We start from the raw sequence: 20,544 nt of genomic DNA on the forward strand, positions 1-20,544 counted from the left end.
TTCCCCATTTATTTACTCTACCAACTTCTGGCAGAAATGTAAGTTTGAAGCTTCACTTGTCAAAATTTACAGACCTTGAGCTGGCCAGCAAATTTTCCCCACATTTCATATTGTAACCAACCTATTCATATGGACAGAACATATCCTTAACATCTTTTCCCAAATTAAAAATATGAATTTCCCTGAAATTGAAGCTCCCTTCTGCCCTCAGGTAAGAGGGGGGCACTTGTAAGATTTTAGTGCAATTACCCAGCATGCTGTGATCAGTAATATCAGTCATTCAATGATACTGCAAAGCAATGAGTGAGGACTCAGGACTTTTCACCTCTTCAGTTCTTTCATAAAGACTTGCATCTTGGGGGGAAAAAATCCCCACAAAATTCAAGATGCTAATGGTATTAAATTAGGTAGTCCCTTCCAATAACTGGCTTAACTTGGACACTTGTGAAAAGCAAAAAAGGAGATATAGTTGCATATGTAGAGATGCTTGATAAGAGTTAATGTCTAGTTGATCAAGGTTAAAGTATGAAATTGAATTCTTTGCATATCGTTTTTGCTACAATTCAGACCACAAAAGCTGGATGCTTTTCTTTATGTGAAACAATTTGAGTTTTGGCTTAGGCAATAGCATGTCAAGCATAGCAGTGTAAGTAGATCTACAACCCAAGCACCTTATTCTGTCATGAAGTATAATGAATTACTGTTAAACTATTGTAGCCATTTAACATTCACAAAAAACATAGAGGTACAAAAGATTTTGGTATAAGAATTTGAAATTGTCCATTTTATTATGCCACTCAGACACAGGTAAACATTGCATGTGAGAAAATGGATTACGATCAAGTGCAAAAGAGGTTGTTATATTTTATACACTTAAGCACTGGTGCCCAAAGTCACTTCTGCAAAAGACAGTCATTTGAAACACTAGGGACTCCATTTACAACAAAAAGCTCATCTGTATGTTGCCAGCCAGCTCCTATGCTTAAAATCATTCATTTTAGCAAAAAATGGGTTAAGAGGAACAACAATTTTGGAATGGGAGAAGGTATTCAATACATTTTTGCCACCACCTCTAAATATTACTGAAAAAGTGGTTCAACATACTTGTTCTTGGTACTTGTATATCCCAACATACTTCTATTAATCTCTTCCCAAAAATAGGAATTTAAATGATAGGTGTGCATGTGCCAGTAGAGACAAATAGACAGCTATTCAACCACAGTGCAAATAAAAAAAAGTACCAAGCTTTTCCCAAATCTAGTCTCATCTTATCCAAATAAAGACATTCCTAATAAAAGGTCACCTGATAATTATGATTGACCTGTCCACCTGTAGTGATGCTATAACTGTGTGGGCCAAGACCAACAGCAAGCTCTCACAGATTTAAGATGAAGCATAATTGGTTTTATTGAGCATTGTTTCAACAGTACCTCCACCTCCACACCAAGGCTTGAGGATTGGTATTTAGGTAATAAGTGCCACCAATTTCCATTTCTAGTAGCAAGTTTTTCTCCTTTCAGTTGCCACACACTGATCTCCTCCCAGAAATAAAAATTAGTGAACTACTTCATAGAATTTATGGTCCCCCTCCTCAAAAGTGTATGAAAGCAAAAGAAAAATGAGAAAATAACTTCATCCTTCATTCTGTCACAACAGGTTCTCCAGCTGAACTGGTATGTATTTATTATCCATCCAGAGCTGTCTAGTCCTTGAATGCTGGTCACAGTGCAGGAAGACCCTGGGGGGGGGGGGGGGTGGTGGGGGTTGGGTTGTGGAAAAACAACTTATGGGCTTCCATCTGCATTGTGAAAATCAGCTTCCAGGACAGTAGGTACCAATCTTCACTAAGTTGCCTGGCTGCTATTCTAGAATAGTCTTGTGGTAGATCTCTGGACTAGTGCAATTAAAACTAATAAATATTTCCTACCCAAAAAGAGTACTTGGAATGTTGCTACTTCAACAGAAATTGCTTTGCATGTCATGATTAGACATGTTAATCCAATAGCACAATACAAGCAATTAGACTCCCAGTGCAATTTCTGAAGGAGCCACTGATCAGAATAAGAAAGTGCATTAAAGCAGCTCTTTGCCCTGTTGGTGATAAAATTTACAGCCACACATCTACTCGATCAGTCCCCCTTTTTTTTTGCTTGAAATATTTATAGTCTAGTAGTGTTTCTAAACTATCCACTCCTTTGGATTTAACCATAGAAAAGATTAGATTCTAAAAGTATTTGGAGTGCTGCACACATTATAAAAAAATTACAAAAATCAGGCCATATTTTGTGGATCACTGCTTCAAATCATGGTCCAAGTCTCAAGTAAAAATGGTTAGTTCTCCAAATAACCAAAAGAGCTTCATGTATTTGAGTGTATAGTAACTGTAGATTATTTCTGGACATAAACATTTTGTGAACTATTTTAATGGATAAAGGAGGAAGATAATCTGTAGAATGCACAAAGAAGATTTAATCACAATAGGAGAAAAATAACCATAAATTAGATTTTCCACTTACTGGGGCCATCATAACAGATTTAGGTAAAAGACATGAGCTAGGGTGAAATAATGACATGACAGTTCTTTGAAAAATACTGAAAACTCAACTATAAAATAGTTCCTTGAAATTATGCTGTGGAATATTAATTTACAAACATTTAATATGGCCAAATAAAATTCCTCTATTCTACCATTTTAAATGAGCAAGTCAATTTTAAAATATTTTCCTCATTAAAATGGAGGACAAAGCAATTTCATAAATGTTTGTAGTTAAAAGGTTGCAAAGCAGAACTTCAAGGTTGTTTTAAAAAGAATTGAAGGGATGGTGGTTTTTACAATGAAAGTTACCAAAATAACATGCCTTTAAACAAGGAAGCATTCAAGAAAAGTAGTTGGCAAACATTTTCTTTACAACAATGTTGTTAAACAAGGCTGATCCTATACAACTTTCTCCAGAAACCAAGTGTACCAAACAACTTCACAAAATGACAGCAACCCTTTAAGAGAAAATAAAAGCCTCCATCAGGCCCATGCAAGTGTGAAATCCATTAGCTGTGTTTTTTTTAAACATTATTTGCTTTAAAAATTCTTGTAGATAATTACACAAGTTCTTAGAATTATAAAATGCAATTGCATTTTATAGCATTCATATAGGTGCTTCCTTAAAATAGTTTTTTTTAAAAAGTTTATATTTTTGAAAAATGTAAATTTAAACAGGCATAAAGAATACTACACATTTTCAAATGTAGGAGTCTGAAATTGTAGCTCCTTCACTCAACTTTTCTGCAGCCTGGACAGGGAGAAAAAAAACACATCCATTTTGTCCCATTCTCTGTTGAACGGAATAGGAAGAGCTTTCCCTTTTAACAACAGTTAGATGGCCCCTTCATTTGAGAATGTAGCCAGATTTTGCTTTGCACAGAGGTACTGAGGGGAAAAAAAAAGAGCATGTTTGAATTTCACATTCTCAATCAGTATACCTAAACAGGGCCAATTATGCAACAGAAATCATGCCTTAAACAAATTAGATCATAAACAGAATAATGAAGAGACTAATCAATTTCTTTCCATGTTAGTGCAGGAGAATTTAAGTGCTACTGATGTCTGTGGTACTGCTGGTGCTAAATTAACACCTTTAATTCCAAACCCAGATGCTCAAGACTATGGAATAGAAACAAGATAAATAATGCAAGAGGGTGAAGAGCCAGCCATGTTGGCAAAATGCCAACATTTAGCATCCAGCAAAATCAAGGAGATCTGAGCAGTGATAAATTGGTTTGTGATATTTAAATTCTTCCCACACCACTACCACCCAAATATAGAAGCTTTGTACAGGACTGCTTTATTTACTTTGTGGCAAAGTGACAATAATTTAGAAACAACAGCAGGGTGGAATATCCAAACTAGAATTTAAATACTCCTGTTCACACCCTGCATAAAGGTGTAAATTAACATTGGGTTATAGTCCCTAATGTTACAGAAGTTAGAAGGGCAAATTCCTCAGGTTCTGTAAAAAAAATCTTGTTAACTCACATGGTCAGTTAAATGGCAAAGAAACCCCCCCCTGTTCTGAAGAAAGGTAACCACAATGAAGGTGCATCTGTGTTGGACAATTCAAAAGTTTGCGGCGTTCCAGACGTCGTCACTTTGTTCATTTTAAAAAGCATGGAAGGTGGCATCACACGTTGAGTTTTTTAAAAAAAAACTGAAATCCACCCACTTCCACAGGATTTCACTTCAATGCTCAGCCTGTTGAAAAGCAAGGAGCTCCTTCCGTGCACATATCCTTGCACACTTGGGACATCGTTCTGTTGTTTTGAAGCAATCTTTATGAAAGCAAGCCTTGCATACTGGTGTTTGGGAAGAAAACAAAAGTTAGTCTGTCATTTAAAAAGGGTACAGTCATTTACAGGTGATCCAAATAATTATATTGTAAGTGGCTTGGAAGAGGGGACTCAATTTGCTCCAAATTACAAGTACATTAAATATTATATAGAAATGGTAAATGTGTTGTAACAATTCAGATTATTGTAGGTCTTTCAACAAAAACAGTGATGGGAAGGGAACAAAAAGATTAAAGCTTAGTGTAAGGGCAAATTCAAGAAGGGACAAAGTCAGAAGAGTTTGAGGAATACAAAGTAGTTTAAAAATCAATTTTGTAAAAGTCAGCTAAAAAGGTGAATGGAAGAGAGAAGAGGGAATAGTGAACAGTTGTAGCAGTAACTTCAAACTCATGTCTACAATGAATATTTTTGGCATGATGGGAGGATTTGATCCTTGCATTAATAAGGAAGCACCTTGATATCCAGGATTTTCAACCAAGTTACAAATCAAAAAGATCAAACAGAACATTGCAGGATCATATTGCACTTTACAGTCTAACATAGCACAGGATTACATCTGGTAGGAGGCAAAAATACTGAACTAAGGTATATTGGGAACTGCAGCATAACTAGGAGCAGTGAAAGAGGGAGACTGAAAGTATAGGGATGAATCATGTGCATTTCTTACTACTTGAAAAACTGTCTAGGTACCTGGATGTCAGGAAAACACAAGTGAAGAAATTGCAGATCTTAAGTGTCCCAGTATCATAAAAGTAATAAAATTAGTTAGCATTTTCTCAGGTAATACAGATTATAGGGAACACGACTGCAATGTGCACATTTCAGCTTATTTTGTAACAAAGCAGATTATGGAAATAGCAAACTATTGATTAAAGCCATATATAGAACACATCTACTTCTAAAGAAGATGAGATTAGGAAAAGATCTAATCTACTTTGCATTTTAAATGGAAAATTTAGAAAAAGTGTTGGAGAACCTGATGACAAGCACAGTGGCAGCACTGCAGAGTATTTGAACCAAGTTATGCTAGCAACAAAATCCCACGCAAGTCTAGTTCTCATCCCAACCCTTAAATTGTATTCTTCCTAAAATTACTGGCCAGTGAAAAAAATAATTTTTTTTTTTGAAACAAAAATAAAATCAGTGTGAGGTAGGCAGCAGAATAAATTCTTGCACTCAATTGGAAGCACAAGGAAAAAGTCATGTACACAGTAGAATTTATATTTTGGGTATGGGCAGCACTCTTCCCAGATTTGTCACTACAAATGTTGGCATCCATTGTATTTTATTTAAAAGCATGTTTGGGCATTATCAACAGAGCACAAGGGTAAAAATCCGATCAGAAATAAAACTGACTAAAACAATTTCAGAAAGGGAGCTCTTGGGGTGGAGTTAATAAGAACAGGAAGAATCAGAATCATTTACAGTGCAGGAATATGGCTCTTCAGCCATCAGATCTGTTCCAGTTCTGTGTTGATCAATCAAGTCAATCTAATTTCCAATTTTTCCTTTCACAAAAGTCTTCAAATATTTATTCAATTCTTTTTCCAAAGGAACAATTGAATCTGAATCTACCAGAGTTTTAGGTGGTGTATTCTGGATCACAACTCTCCACATATTTATCCTCATAACAGCCCTGGATTTTTTGCCAGTTATTTTAATTGCAATCTTGAGTTCTTGAACCCCATGGAAATGATCTCTCTCTCCAGTTATTTTATCTAAATCAGTCAAGGTACTGTACACCTATCAAAATCTCCTCAATCAGCCCAGATTCTCCATTTTTCAAAACTAAAATCACCCGTTCCAGGAATCATCTCAGTAAATCTTTTCTGCACCCTCAAGGGCTTTCCCGAAGTATAGTGCCCAACTTGTTTTTGAAAAACAAGTTTTTCTACTCTTATCCCTCTATTTATGAAGCCCAGGATCTTAAAAGGCTTTATTGACCACCATCTAAAATCCTCCCTAAACACCTTTGAAGACCATTGTCCATGTACACCCTGGACTCCCTCTTTAAAATTAGAAGAGTTCTCATTTGATCCATTTTGTCATTCCAGCAAATATCACTCCACAGCAACAAATTTTCATCTGCTAGGAATCTTTCCGCAGCATCAGTTACTTCTCACTTTTTAGCTTTGTAATCACACATTAATATCAATAAGCAGAGAAAGATATCAAAACAAAAGTAATCCGGCGAACAACTACTGGCAAGTCTTTCAGCAATCCAGTAAGGAAAGCAATTTACTAAAATTCTTTGATTGCAAGCCAAGACAACATGAAATTTTACTTGTGATATGGCCTATTGATATGTTGCACATCAAAGCCGATGGCCGAAACTAAACGAGCTACTTCGGAGCAGCACACTAGAGCGAACCCATCTCTGTGGCAAAAGAGTGGGAAGACTCCCAAGTAGAGGTGAAAAGCCTATCGAGTTTAGTGATAGCTGGTTGTCCAAGAAAAGAACTTAAATTCTGCATTAATCTATTCTATCTGCCACAAATGAACACTCTCACAAAGGCAAATTGTAATAATTAATAGTTATTCAAAAGAGGTACAGCTCTTTTGAATCAAGAAACAACTTTTCAAGGTGGGTAACGATCATAATACACCAAGGAAATATCTACCTCAGTGGGCCTAAAAGCAGCCACCTGTAAAGCAAGCGTCATAGCTCCAGCTCTCACTAAACCAATAATCCTGATAATTTCATCAAAACCCCCTTCTTAATATTGGACAATTTTATCAGATAAAAGAACTTACGCTAAAATGAGTAATAAGAGGTTAAACCTCTCCTTTGACACCAGTGTATGCCAGAAAGAATTAAATCACTGACAATTAATCAATGCCAGCCCTGAGGCTATTATCATAATACAAAAACAACAAGAAAAACACATCATAACCATTGTTAACCCTACACAGGAGTGTCCCTAGGAAAGATTAAAAGAAAATAAAAGGAACTCAGCAAACACAAACTCCGCCTGTTTACCAAAAACATCGCCTCTTGCCCTAACAAGTATAAGAGGTCCCGCCTGCCCTGTGATTTTTTTTCAAACGGCCGCGGTATTCTGACCATGCGAAGGTAGTGTAATCACTTGTCTTTTAATTGAAGACCCGTATGAAAGGCATTACGAGTTTATCTGTCTCTATTTTCTAATCAATGAAATTGATCTCCTCGTGCAGAAGCGAGAATAACAACATAAGACGAGAAGACCCTATGGAGCTTTAAACACTTAAGTTAATTATTTCCTAAAATCTTCTCTCTGGATATAAAACATAACATAAATAAACATAACTTAACTTGTTTTTGGTTGGGGCGACCAAGGGGAAAAACAAAACCCCCTTATCGACTGAGTATTTAATATACTTAAAAATTAGAACGAACAGTTCTAATCTATAGAACATCTACCAAACAATGACCCAGGACGACATATCCTGATCAATGAACCAAGTTACCCTAGGGATAACAGCGCAATCCTTTCCTAGAGTCCTTATCGCCGAAAGGGTTTACGACCTCGATGTTGGATCAGGACATCCTAATGGTGTAGCTGCTATTAAGGGTTCGTTTGTTCAACAATTAATAGTCCTACATGATCTGAGTTCAGACCGGAGTAATCCAGGTCAGTTTCTATCTATGATGATATTTTTCCTAGTACAAAAGGACCGGAAAAATGAAGCCAATGCCCTAAGCACACTTCTTTCCCATCTATTGAAGAACAACTAAAATAGACAAGGGAAAATCACAAGCAAACCAAGGATAATGGTTTGTGTTAAGGTGGCAGAGCCTGGTAATTGCAAAAGACCTAAGCTCTTTAACTCAGAGGTTCAACTCCTCTCCTTAACTATGTTAAATTCTATTCTCCTCTACATTATCAACCCTTTAACCTATATTATTCCAGTATTATTAGCAACAGCCTTTCTAACCCTTGTTGAACGAAAAATCTTAGGCTATATACAACTTCGTAAAGGTCCAAATGTAGTAGGTCCTTACGGACTCCTCCAACCAATTGCCGATGGACTTAAACTATTTATAAAAGAACCCGTACGACCATCATTCTCCTCGCAATTCCTATTCTTAGCTACCCCAACCATTGCATTAACTCTAGCACTACTAATGTGAATACCACTTCCCCTACCACACTCAATTTTAAACCTAAACTTAGGCCTACTATTTATTTTAGCTATTTCAAGCCTAACTGTCTATACAATCTTAGGTTCAGGTTGAGCATCAAACTCCAAATATGCTCTCATAGGAGCATTACGTGCTGTAGCACAAACTATCTCATACTTAGTAACCCTAGGTTTAAACCTCTTATCCATAGTTATCTTTACAGGTGGTTTTACCTTACATACATTCAACCTTGCCCAAGAAACAATTTGACTTATTATCCCAGGATGACCACTAGCCATAATATGATATATTTCAACATTAGCAGAAACAAACCGAGCCCCATTCGATCTAACCGAAGGAGAATCAGAACTTGTTTCAGGGTTTAACATCGAATATGCAGGAGGACCATTTGCCTTATTCTTCTTAGCCGAATACTCCAACATCCTAATAATAAATACACTCTCAGTTATTCTTTTCCTAAGTACTTCCCATAATCCATTACTACCCCAACTATCAACACTCAATCTTATACTCAAAGCAACACTATTAATCCTACTATTCCTATGAATCTGTGCTTCCTATCCACGATTTCGCTATGACCAACTCATACATTTAGTATGAAAAAACTTCCTACCACTTACACTAGCCTTAGTTTTATGACATACTACATTACCCATTACCATAGCAAGCCTTCCCTCTATAACCTAACTGGAAGTGTGCCTGAATCAAAGGGCCACTTTGATAGAGTGGATAATGAATGTTAAAATCATTCCTCTTCCTTAGAAAAATAGGATTTGAACCTATTCCTTAGAGATCAAAACTCTTAGTACTTCCAATCATACTACTTCCTAAGTAAAGTCAGCTAATTACAAAGCTTTTGGGCCCATACCCCAAACATGTTGGTTAAAATCCTTCCTCTACTAATGAACCCCTTAGTATTAACAATCCTACTCTTAAGTCTGGGATTAGGTACTACAATCACATTCATTGGATCACATTGACTTTTAATTTGAATGGGACTTGAAATTAATACCATAGCTATTATTCCATTAATAATCCAACAACAACATCCACGAGCAGTAGAAGCCACTACAAAATATTTCCTGACACAAGCTACAGCCTCAGCACTCCTTCTATTTGCTGGAACAACAAATGCCTGAATCACGGGCCAGTGGAATATCACTGAAATAATAAACCCAGTCTCTGCCACACTAACTACAACCACATTAGCACTAAAAATTGGATTAGCACCTATACATTTCTGTTTACCAGAAGTACTGCAAGGCTTAAATTTAATTACTGGACTTATTTTATCCACATGACAAAAACTCGCACCATTTGCAATTCTACTTCAACTCAACCACCTTTTAAACCCTTATCTACTTACCTTATTTGGTATCCTATCTATTATTGTAGGTGGCTGAGGGGGCCTCAACCAAACACAACTACGAAAAATCTTAGCATACTCATCAATTGCCCATTTAGGCTGAATAGTTACCATCCTACATTATGCCCCAAACCTAACCACCCTTAACCTTGTGTTATATATTATTATAACCACCTCAATATTCCTATCATTTAACATGTTTAATTCCACCAAAATCAACTCCATTGCTTTACTAACAACAAAATCCCCATTACTTACTATTATCACACTAACAACATTATTATCCCTAGGTGGCCTCCCACCACTGACCGGTTTCATACCAAAATGATTAATTCTTCAAGAACTAACCAAACAAAGCCTAATAATTCCAGCCACTATTATAGCCCTAACAACATTACTCGGTCTAGTTTAACCTAAATTTCTTATGATGTTAGTATAAGTATACATGGTGTTAGGGGGAGGAGGAGGAGAGAGATAGATGCAGTGAAGACCAGAATAAGGTTTGATTGAGTTGGTTTTGTTCGTCATATGGATATATAGGTGATAGGGTTTGGTGAGAATGTAAGGGTTGTAGTATAACATAAGCGTAGGTAGAAGAATAGACTGAGTAATGTAAGACACCGAAAGAACAGCACTCACCACAACATTGTTTGCATCGTTCTGTCTGAAAGGGGAAGAGAATTTCTCTACTCTTGCAAAACTCACAGATGAAGCCTTTGGCCATGCATATCTGAGTCAAAAACATGTCAAAGAAAGCAAACAGCTAATTAATGAGGTCCACATTGAATTTGCTTTATTGATGAACTGCAGTCAGATTAGAGCCAAGTGCCAACATGTTAAAAGTTGCATTAGGAGTGCTTATAATTAATGCTATAAACAGGTTGGCAAGTTTTATAATCATTCCACCACCAGACAATTCTACTCTTTGCATTTACCACTGGCATTAGGCATCCCAAGAATTGTCAACATTTCCCCACTGTTGCTCACAGACCCAAAACACCTCACAACGGGAAAGTTCTTTATCAAAAAAATTTAATTGTGATGTTATTCAAGAACCTAACCATAAGCACTGGAACAATTCACTTAATTCAAAATTATATTTGTTTAAAAAAGCTTACATTTTAGTGGGGAAGTAATAAATAGGCCAAATTTTATGTTGTGGCATCAAATGCTTATTCTTTTTTGCACATTTTTAATGTTTGACATTGATGCATTAGCATTTTCAAAAACTGAGCTGAAATACTCTAATTTTTCTGCAGAAGAATCCAAACCAAATTATGGTGCATTTTCCCTGTTTGAATTACACTAAAAGAAATAAATGATCTGCATTTAGACAAGCCCCTCCCTTAATCTGCAAACAATCCAGCACCCATACCATTGAAGTTTCACTTCTAAGATAAGCAGATCAACCAAGTGACAGAAGGAAGATAAGCAGATCAACCAAGTGACAGAAGGGATACTGATCTTCAAATAATTGTAAAGGATCTTTAGTTGATTTAATCCCCATCTCTACCATTTTGCTTCTGCAGAGTGGTTTCAGCACCAGCTTGATTACTTTTCTGGAGTAGGGTTCGAAATAGACAAACTTGACCGATAAACAAGAGGTTTATTAAGAGTCAGCTTAAAAAGATATCCAAACTGATGAAAGGACAAACCAGATGTGTTTACCTCACAACTTTCTACATGGGAAAGGACATTTCTCAGAGTGTTTTTCAGGCCTGGAACCAGCAGGCCCCGTTTCACCATCACCAGATCATTCAACGAGTATAAGTGCAGCTCTTCAGATAAGTGGGCTTGTAATTGCCAGAATTCAACCATTGCACTGTTAAAATGCCAAGACCAATTGTCATTCAATGCAGCATCTTAAATCAGCAATGGCAAGTCATACATCTAACATTGGTAGAATATGGACAGGAGGCTAGTCTGGAAATTAATGCATTACACAAGCAGTAGGACCATTGGAAAGGCAAGTTACTTTTACAGATTCTGTCCTAGACATCACTGGTATTCTAGATAAACTACTTTTAAAGCTATTGATTTAGGAACAGTTTTATCCTTTCTTTAGCTTTTAGTGATTTAATGTAATGGGTGGGGACAAAAGGAGACAAGAAACTATTGAGCCTTTCACATTAGTTTTGTGCAAAGCAATCATGCTGATCTCTGCCTTGGTTCCATAACACACCCTCATCTTACAATCAGGGAAAATGGGCAGGTGGGAGGGGAAGAGAAGAGATCCACATTAGGCAGTTTGATAGTGGCAATAACCTCTGAACTTTACACAACAGCCTATATGAAAAAAAGAAATTGAGCCATACAAGGTTTCAGCAAGATGGACTGGCTAATGTGAAATGAGAAACTCAAAATTTCAAAACTCATTCAAATTACTCAGATTCTTGCACTGGAAATCCCCAAAGTTGCACCATTAAAAAGGTCAAGACTACAAAGTGAATTTTTATTGCATCTTGCAAGAAAACAGTCACTGGCATGAAGTGCATGAAAATTCATTTTGCTGGTAGTTTTGTATGGCAATAACACTACAAAACTAGTGTAGGGAAGTGCATGGGGGTAAAGAGATCCTTCAGAAATGTTGAGAAAAACTGGCTTCTCACAGACTTCTTACTTTAAAATCTACAGTGCTGAAGCAGGCATTATTTAATCACTTGCCTATCTGCTGATCACTTAAGGGGAACACATGTCCAGAAGGAGTGCACAAACCGCCCAATACACCAATAGGTTGGGATAACTACTGTCAATGACCACATCCAGTACTTTGCATAGCCAGGTTCTAAGTGGTTTACTAGAGCAAACCTTCACACTTTTCCTTTTAACTTCATGCAGATTACAATTCAAGAGTTCAACTTAATCCAACGTGTTATTTTCAGAGATAACAGGACAGGGGTCATACCATCTGATGGTACTATTTTTACATGGAGGGGTTGTTTAAAATATTCAAGATAAACAGGTACCTTTTGGCCAATCTACAGGTTCTTAGTAGTTTCTTGACATGAATCAACTGCTCTTGAAGTTCCTGATTAAAAGAAGTAGTTTGTTTTACTGCACTGCCATCTAGTGATACAAATAGTTTTCTACAATTTAATCATTTCAATATAGCTACAAAAGCATCCAAAAAACCCAAGTTTGTTGTTGGACTTCTCACCACCCATCCCCTAAGAAGCACTCTTTTTTTTGGAAGTTAAAGTGCACAATTCTATATTATATTCATTCACTAACAGATTGTTGGATCTACAGATTTTTTTTTACACTTTATTGTTTTTTATGATTATCCATATCATGATTGTTCTCCTGATCTCTTTGTATTGCATGTATAAACATTAATATATTAATCTGTATTAATTTGAAAACTAATAAAAGATTGAAAAAAGTGCACAATTCTAACTTTCATAAACTGTTTATATTAATAATGGAGCAGTGTATACATAACCATTGATCAAAGAGCAGTACAAATGTGGCACCAGTACCTTATGCAGAGGGACAATGTGCAGGGAATATTACCTCCAAGATCACAAATCAATCCATTTTGGAAGAACATCCTTCTGGACACCCAACCTAAATGCACTACAGACAGAAGTACCACTACACAGACTGAAGCAATGAAAACAATATCTTCAATTTCAGTTAGAAGTGAGCAATAAATGCTAGTCTTGCTGGTGATGCCCACATTGCAAGAATGAAAAATAACTGACAAGCAAGGCTCCATTTCCAAATTGCATCAGCAACCAAATTAAACTGATTGGCATCATTCCATTTCCACGCTATATTCTTACCTTTACTTTTCTCAGCTCCTTGACTTTGTTGTAAAGGGAGTTGTTGATATAAAATATGTTGAAAAGTGGATCGTGCCATATGCTCTCCAACAGCAGCTTGGAGAAATGGCAGACAGGATGTTTGCTGAAATCCCACTTCATTAGGATTCGGCCAGGTATCAGAGATTCTTCATTGTGGTGGCAGCATTCGCAAAAATATTTCCCAAAGTATTCACAGTAACGGAGCTTTTTGATGTATTCTACAGGGAAATCCAGATATTTAGAATTGTTCTATTCCAAAGTACAAACTAAAAATCTTCCTTTTCTGCATATGATGACCCATAACTATAGTCTCAAATGGTACAATTGTTTAACGTCAGCTGCAATGAGAAAGTGTCCCAGGCTGCTGTTTACCACTCACTTGTGTGTGGAATCCACAATATGGAGTCAAGGTTTTAGCACAGTATTTCATTATACACAGCATGTGAAGCAGAGACAATAACCCCACAGATATCAAATGTCATCAGGACCAGAATGAACACCAAAAAGGAGCAGCTTTGGCTTCCACCAAGACGTTGCAACTGACAGTTTGATTTAAAGTACTACCACTTGAGGGGGAAAAAAAAATCACGAATTAACAATTTAGCTACCATCTTTTAAGACCCATTAAATTGTTGCAATTTTCCTTCTCCCTCCTACCTCTTTTCTCTAGGTAGTGGCAAGAACAACATGGGCACTGATCACATCCAAGTGGCTCATGGAAGCTTGGGTAAAAATGGGCAATGATACATATGCATATTATCAGTAGGATGACAATGATTAGCCTAGTTTTGCAACATGCAGTTATCTGAGACTGTTGAATATGTTGGTTTAGTCTGTTGTGTCCAAGTTTCCGTTTCCATATATTGTCATTACTCTCCCACCCCCACCCCACCAAATGACCTTCCATTTTGTTGCCGTTTTTCTAAACAAGATAGCCATGCAAGATCTTTTCCAAAATTACATGATAAACTGGCTGGAAGTTTCTTCTCTCAAGGACAATAGTAGTTCTCTCTCATGCTACATAAACATCCACACACACAAAAAAAACAGGAACATGAGGAAAATGCAAAACTGAAATTCTTTAAAAAATTAAACCACTTTATTTGGCCAGTCCTTGGACTAAAGATACTGCATCTCTAGAACCTGTCATCTGAAGCAATTGCAGTCATTTCCCTTGCACTTCCTGTTCAAATGGCAAAGACTCAAACTAGTAAATTCTTCACGTCAGAAGCCACAACCTTCCCCCCCTCTCTCAAATCAATAAAGAATTTGATAGAATTGTTATAAACCATTTGAGACATTGAGTCTGCAGCAATGGTGCTTTCCTTATGACAGAATTAGTACATTACCACTTTGCTCCAGAGTGTAACAATTATTCTTTAACCCTCTTTGTACACTAGGCCAACAGAATGCTGGCCTTCATCTCAGGATTAGAAAACAGGATGCTGTGCAGAGCCTTGGTGGGGAATTCTGCTCCATTCTAGACAGGATGGTGATATGCAGCAAGTGCACAAATTTAGCAAACAGATACCAAGGCTTAATAAGAGTTAAGCTACAAGGATACATTGCAACAGGAATTGGTTCTTTTTCTTAAGTTTAAAAGGGGGAAGTTTAAACAGAGGGCAGATAGAGGAACCATTTCATCTTGTAGACAGGTTTAAAACAAGTTAAGCCATTCTAAAAGTGAAAATCCAGAAGAATATTGTGTAATGCTATCAAAATCTGAAGCTTGCAGCTCAAGTTTGAGACTGTGGAGGAAAAGTTAACTAAAATTTTCAATTTGGAAATTTCATTAAGAACACTAAGGTGCAGAAATTCAGGTTTCACATCTGGTATCACAAAGTGTGGATTTAGAGGACAAACAACAAAATGGGTCACAAACCACAATAGGCATGATAGGGATAAGGGTCCCAAGAATTTTGAGGATTGCAAATGCCTAGTCATTGAGCATTTTCGGGTTGAGTGTGCAAAGTAAAGATTGGGGGGTGGGTGGGTGCAAGAGAAGAGGGTGGGGTACAGACCCAAGATCATAACAAATTTGATCTTACAGAATGGCAGATCAAACTCAAGATGAGTGGCCAGCTCTTGCTAGCTCTAATGTTGTTATTGTTGCACTACCAAATGCACTGGTGTTCCATTATACACCAAGAACTAACAAAACTAGCAAGTCATAGAAAAACACATTTCCGTGACGGAACAAATACTCAAGAGGGGCAGGTACAGCAAAGCCAAACTACATGGGATCAGGTGCACTTTCTGTAACGTACTGGATTCGATTCTTGTTCCACAGCCGGCACACAGAGAATTCTGAGCAGCGACAACAACTTCTCTCCTGCAGGTGCAGAGCAAAAATTGAAGGAATAACCAACTTTAATTGAAAACTAATTAGACTTGGAAACATCTATTAAATACAAAGGCAACTGCCAGCTTTCAGCTGTTCACTGCTCAGCCAGTCTCAGACTTCCATGCACATTCCAAAAACAAATGAATGAAACAACCCACTAGCACATCCAGCCCCCTGTTCCACTGTGGGAGATACCACTGTCCTAGACACCAAAAGCATGTCTGAGGACACAAAAGGGTGGTTGGAGATGGTCAAGATTTTTAAGAAGAACTTAAAATTTTTTAAAAAAAGAGGGGCACAGAGCTCTAGGGGAGAGGAAACATTATCAGCCAGTATGGGCCAGAAAACAAGGTCAATTAATAATACAGAAAAAAAAAGCTAGGGGTTCATTTTTAGATTCAAAGATCTGGAATAAGCAGCAGCTTTGATAGAGGAGCTGGGCTTTCCAAATGTGACAACAAATGGCCATACCAATTTGCAGCATCTTTTACCATCAGGAACTAAAGGAATGAAAGGCTGCTGTGCTGAGGGTAAGGAAAGCAACCAGGGCGCTTGGTTTTCTCCTCCCTCCCCCCCTTGGGGATTACAGAAAAATTTAATCTTGTGCCAAAAGGTTAATAAAGATGAGATACAGAGAATGAATGATGTACACTTTACTTGGATTCAAAAATAAACACCTTTGGATCAAAATGGAAGAAACCAAGAGTTGCCTGGGGGGGGGGGGGGGGGGGGGCAGTGGGTAGAGAGAGAGGAGAGAGAGAGAGAGAGAGAGAGAGAGAGAGAGAGAGAGAGAGAGAGAGAGAGAGAAAGAGAACATTTTTACTGTCATATGGATAAACAAAGTCAAAGCTTGAATGAAGCAGAAACAATACCAGTTAATTTTAGACATTAGGTGCCAAAGAAACTTGCACAGATCGAATGCAGACCAACAAAGCCCAGTCATTTCTAGGGTAGGGACATGTTCGGCACAGCTTTGTGGACCGAAGGGCCTGAATTGTGCTGTAATTGTTCTATGTTCTAAAGTGGTACACCTCAAATAACAGGTACATAATTTTAGAAAGCTTAAATCCACTTGACATTTCCTTGGCAACTCAGGAACAATTACCGTGTTCAGAATATTTCATATAAACAAGCAACTTAAAAGCTGCTAACTTTAAGCAGAATTCACAAGATTTAAAAATCAAACACATAATCAAGCATACAATAGTATTGTTCCTCTCCCCCCCCCCCCCCACCCACCACACACACGCAAATTACCACTAAATCCACCTATTTGACAAAACAATTTAAGAATGGTTCTTTATTTCAAACTGCAAACAATGCTTGATTACTTCTATGGGAAAGTCATTGCACATACTTCTGGGGTGAATGGATGAAGAACAGAATTTGAAATCGAGGAGGAGCCCATTCTGTCGTGCCCCTCAATCGGGAGTTTACTTTGAAGTCTGCAGTCAAATCCACAGATTCTTCAGCACCAGGAAGAGTGTCTTTCAGAGGAAGAAACTAAATGGAAAAAAAGGAAACATTAGGTCAGTTGCTGAACAAAAAGATGGAATCTGGTCAGTGTTTTAAGCTGACTGTTCAGGGTGGACTCCACCTGCAATATTAATCCACTTTCCAGCCATTTGGTATTCATTCTAAATGTGTTTGCACATCAACATTCAGCTTACTCGGGAGCTGCAGCGCATCAGGCCTAATGATTAACAGCTCAGTTTCACTTATGCCAAAAGGTCTTGGATTTTATTTCATGCATAAAAAAAATCAGCTGCACTATCATGGTTTTGGTGCCACAAATAATGGGTCAAGCAGCAGCAAAATCTGGAGCAGTTTAGCCATCAGTTCAAAAACCTAGCCCCTACAGGGAAGTTACCCTGCCACTCACACCAACCATCCTCCCAAAGGTTGATTTGGCAAACCACATAGCATAGCAGAACAGCAGTACTGAGAGAATTTTTGTATTGCTTTCTGTTGGGACGGCCATAAAATTTATTCCAACCAATTACTATTTCTTCCCATGATAGGATCAATTTGGAGGAGGGTCAAAGATAGACAACAAAGCCTTTTTAAGAGCTCTTATTCCTCCCAAATTTCATTTCTATCCAGCCAGTCCAGTGATTGTGTAACTGGTGACCTACTACACCAAGTGGTTAGATATATTTGTTTGAGCCATTGTAGCAAGTCTCAGATCCATAAATTCACACCCTGATTATATTTCCAGCAGGATTTGTTCAGAAGAGAAATATTTACAGGCAGGAAAGGAATTTGGAGACTTCTCATGCATTAGAGAAGGCAGCAGAGATTTCAATGCCTATAGGACCCAGAGAGGCAATGACCGTACCAGGTAGAGAAGAGATCTGAAAAGAACAGACAGATGATTAGAATTAGAGACCAAAAAGGTTCTTCTGATGTGCATCTACATCAGGGTTGTTTATAAAAACATAGAACAGAACAGATAAGATGGACAAGGCCTTCAGCGTAAGAAGGAAAGCTGGGAAACAGATCTGGATGGAGACCAGCAACACTGGTTACAACTCCAGAGTAACAAGTTTGTGTCCAAGACTTACTTCAATTGGCTCAAGGAGAATTTAGTCTGGTATTCAGTGCAATACCATAAATCAGAAGGGCCACATCAGATGAAATGATAAACCAGAGTCTTTAGCCTCTGCCAATCCTAAAGAGCCATGAACTAGCTCTCCCCTCAAATCAACATCATATAGCTTGTCAGATGATACTGTTCTCTGGAGCCTCATTTTGTACAAACAAGCTTCCACATTTCCTCCTTTACAACAGTTATTGCAAATTAATTCATGGCAGTGAAGTTAATTGGGCTCCCCCCACCTCCCTCCCACCCCCCCCCCCCCAAAATGGGAGCTTCAAGTTGAAGCTTATTTTTGTTTTTACAAAAAACTGCCAAACAATTGTTCAGGCAATGTGCCTCAACCAATTCTGAATAGGATTTGCAATATTCCTCTCCCACCCCCACCCCCCCAAAAAACAAGGAACATAGCAACTACATACTTTATCCAGCACCATTTCCACTGTTTCAACGTGACGTTCTTTAGTCTTTGGAGGTAACCACATAGTCCGAAATGATTTAAATAGTCGCCGAGCCAAATATTCAGCAGTTAAACAGTGCCTGAAAAATAAAATTTCGAGCACATATCCTTCAGTCACTGTAGAAAGGTTAGAAGAAAAACTTTTGCAAGTTAGCTACTTGCAAGCTACCTCCTAACCAAATTATAGGTAGAGCTGAAGGGCATTACTAAAAATTTTTCTGCAACGAACTGCTGGAGTACTTCAGCAGGTCTGGCAGCATCTGTGGAGGGAAATGGACAGTCGTTTCGGTTTGAGACCCTTCATCTGGACTTCAATTTTTGGACAAGGGGAGTGGAGAAGTCAGGATGGTTGATGTTACATTAGCACTTGGAAGGGGAGATGCCTCAAGAGAGAGGGGGAGACGCCAAAGAGGGTCAACTTAATGTGTGCAATGAAACAGAAAATTAAGCCCCATTCAGAACATGCATATTACAAGATATCTTATTCCTTCATCAGCAGCCCCCCACATTCAAACAACCAGAAGGTAGCTACAAATCATTGTTCCTCCTTTGGACACTAGTTTCATTTGCATCAGAGTTTAAAATACAAGCTGCAAAAGAAAAATCAAAAAAAGTACAAGACTGGTTTTGTCCCCCAAAAAAAACAACAGCATGACTTTCCAAAACTTGCATCGCATTTATAAAATGAAAAAAAAGTTGGACGAGGGTGGGGTTTTGTTTAAATATCAGCAATTTTTCCCTCGTTCATCAACAAACTAATGCAAATTAATTATTGCTCATTCATGAAACCAAAAGTCCGTCTTTCCTGTGCTGCATGAACCCACCCTGAAGGGAAAAGGTGGTGGAAGCCACTTTTTTTTTTAAAAATGGCCACTCTCCCAATGGTTGCTTTGTCCAGCACTTAAAGATGGGCACATGTGCAATGCAGGTAGGGTGTTCCAAGAAGGAAGTAAAATAAACACTAGGGAGGGATGCATATGCCACCCCGCCCTTCCCCACAACCATGCTTCTTCTCTTCTTCCCACCTTTTTCCTTACCTTTGACCCATCCCCTGGTGGATCAGCTCACCCCTCCTCCCCACACCTGCCTATCATTATTTCTTACCTGCATCTACCTATCACCACCTTGTGCCCACTCTGACTTCCCTCCTTTGTCCACCTATCACTGCTCTGCTTTTCCCTCCTCTATATTGGGCTTCCCCTTTTCTTATCTTCAGTCCTGAAGCAGCATCCTGACCCGAAACATTGACCGCCTGCTTTTCTCCATGGATGCTGCCTGGCCTGCTGAGTTCCTCCAGCATCATCATGTTTTTCATCTAGATTCCAGCATCTGCAGTCCTTTGTTTCTCATGCATATGCCACCACCTCCTCAAACAGTGTAGCTTATCCACTCACTTTTCTGATAAAAATGTAACCTACTTTCTGAAGTGCTCCAGATCTTCAGAACCCTTTGTTGAAAGATGTGCTTTACATCCTCAACTACCAAGTCATGGCTCCCATACTAGTTTC

The 20,544-nt window shown here is 38.1% G+C and overlaps 1 protein-coding gene across 11 annotated transcripts in view; it reads right to left on the reverse strand.

Moving 5' to 3' along the window:
• Nucleotides 1-759: 759 nt before the first annotated feature.
• rubcnl (rubicon like autophagy enhancer) overlaps nt 760-20,544 on the reverse strand; it is an 80,861-nt gene continuing 61,076 nt past the window's right edge. For 7 of the 11 annotated variants that reach the window (XM_052013668.1, XM_052013669.1, XM_052013674.1 and 4 more), the window contains 8 exons: nt 18,999-19,116; nt 17,338-17,483; nt 15,904-15,968; nt 13,616-13,854; nt 12,797-12,858; nt 11,499-11,652; nt 10,470-10,560; nt 771-4,347 (listed from right to left, as the gene is read on the reverse strand). In XM_052013668.1, the coding sequence (XP_051869628.1) occupies nt 4,235-4,347; nt 10,470-10,560; nt 11,499-11,652; nt 12,797-12,858; nt 13,616-13,854; nt 15,904-15,968; nt 17,338-17,483; nt 18,999-19,116 (988 nt within the window). In that variant the 3' untranslated portion in view covers nt 771-4,234. Of the gene's footprint in view, nt 4,348-10,469; nt 10,561-11,498; nt 11,653-12,796; nt 12,859-13,615; nt 13,855-15,903; nt 15,969-17,337; nt 17,484-18,998; nt 19,117-20,544 lie in introns of all 11 variants that reach the window. The other 4 variants (XR_007956166.1, XM_052013670.1, XM_052013672.1 and 1 more) reach the window with 4 other exon arrangements.

Source organism: Pristis pectinata, chromosome 4, assembly GCF_009764475.1.
Source record: "Pristis pectinata isolate sPriPec2 chromosome 4, sPriPec2.1.pri, whole genome shotgun sequence".
Classification (NCBI taxonomy): Eukaryota; Metazoa; Chordata; class Chondrichthyes; order Rhinopristiformes; family Pristidae; genus Pristis; species Pristis pectinata.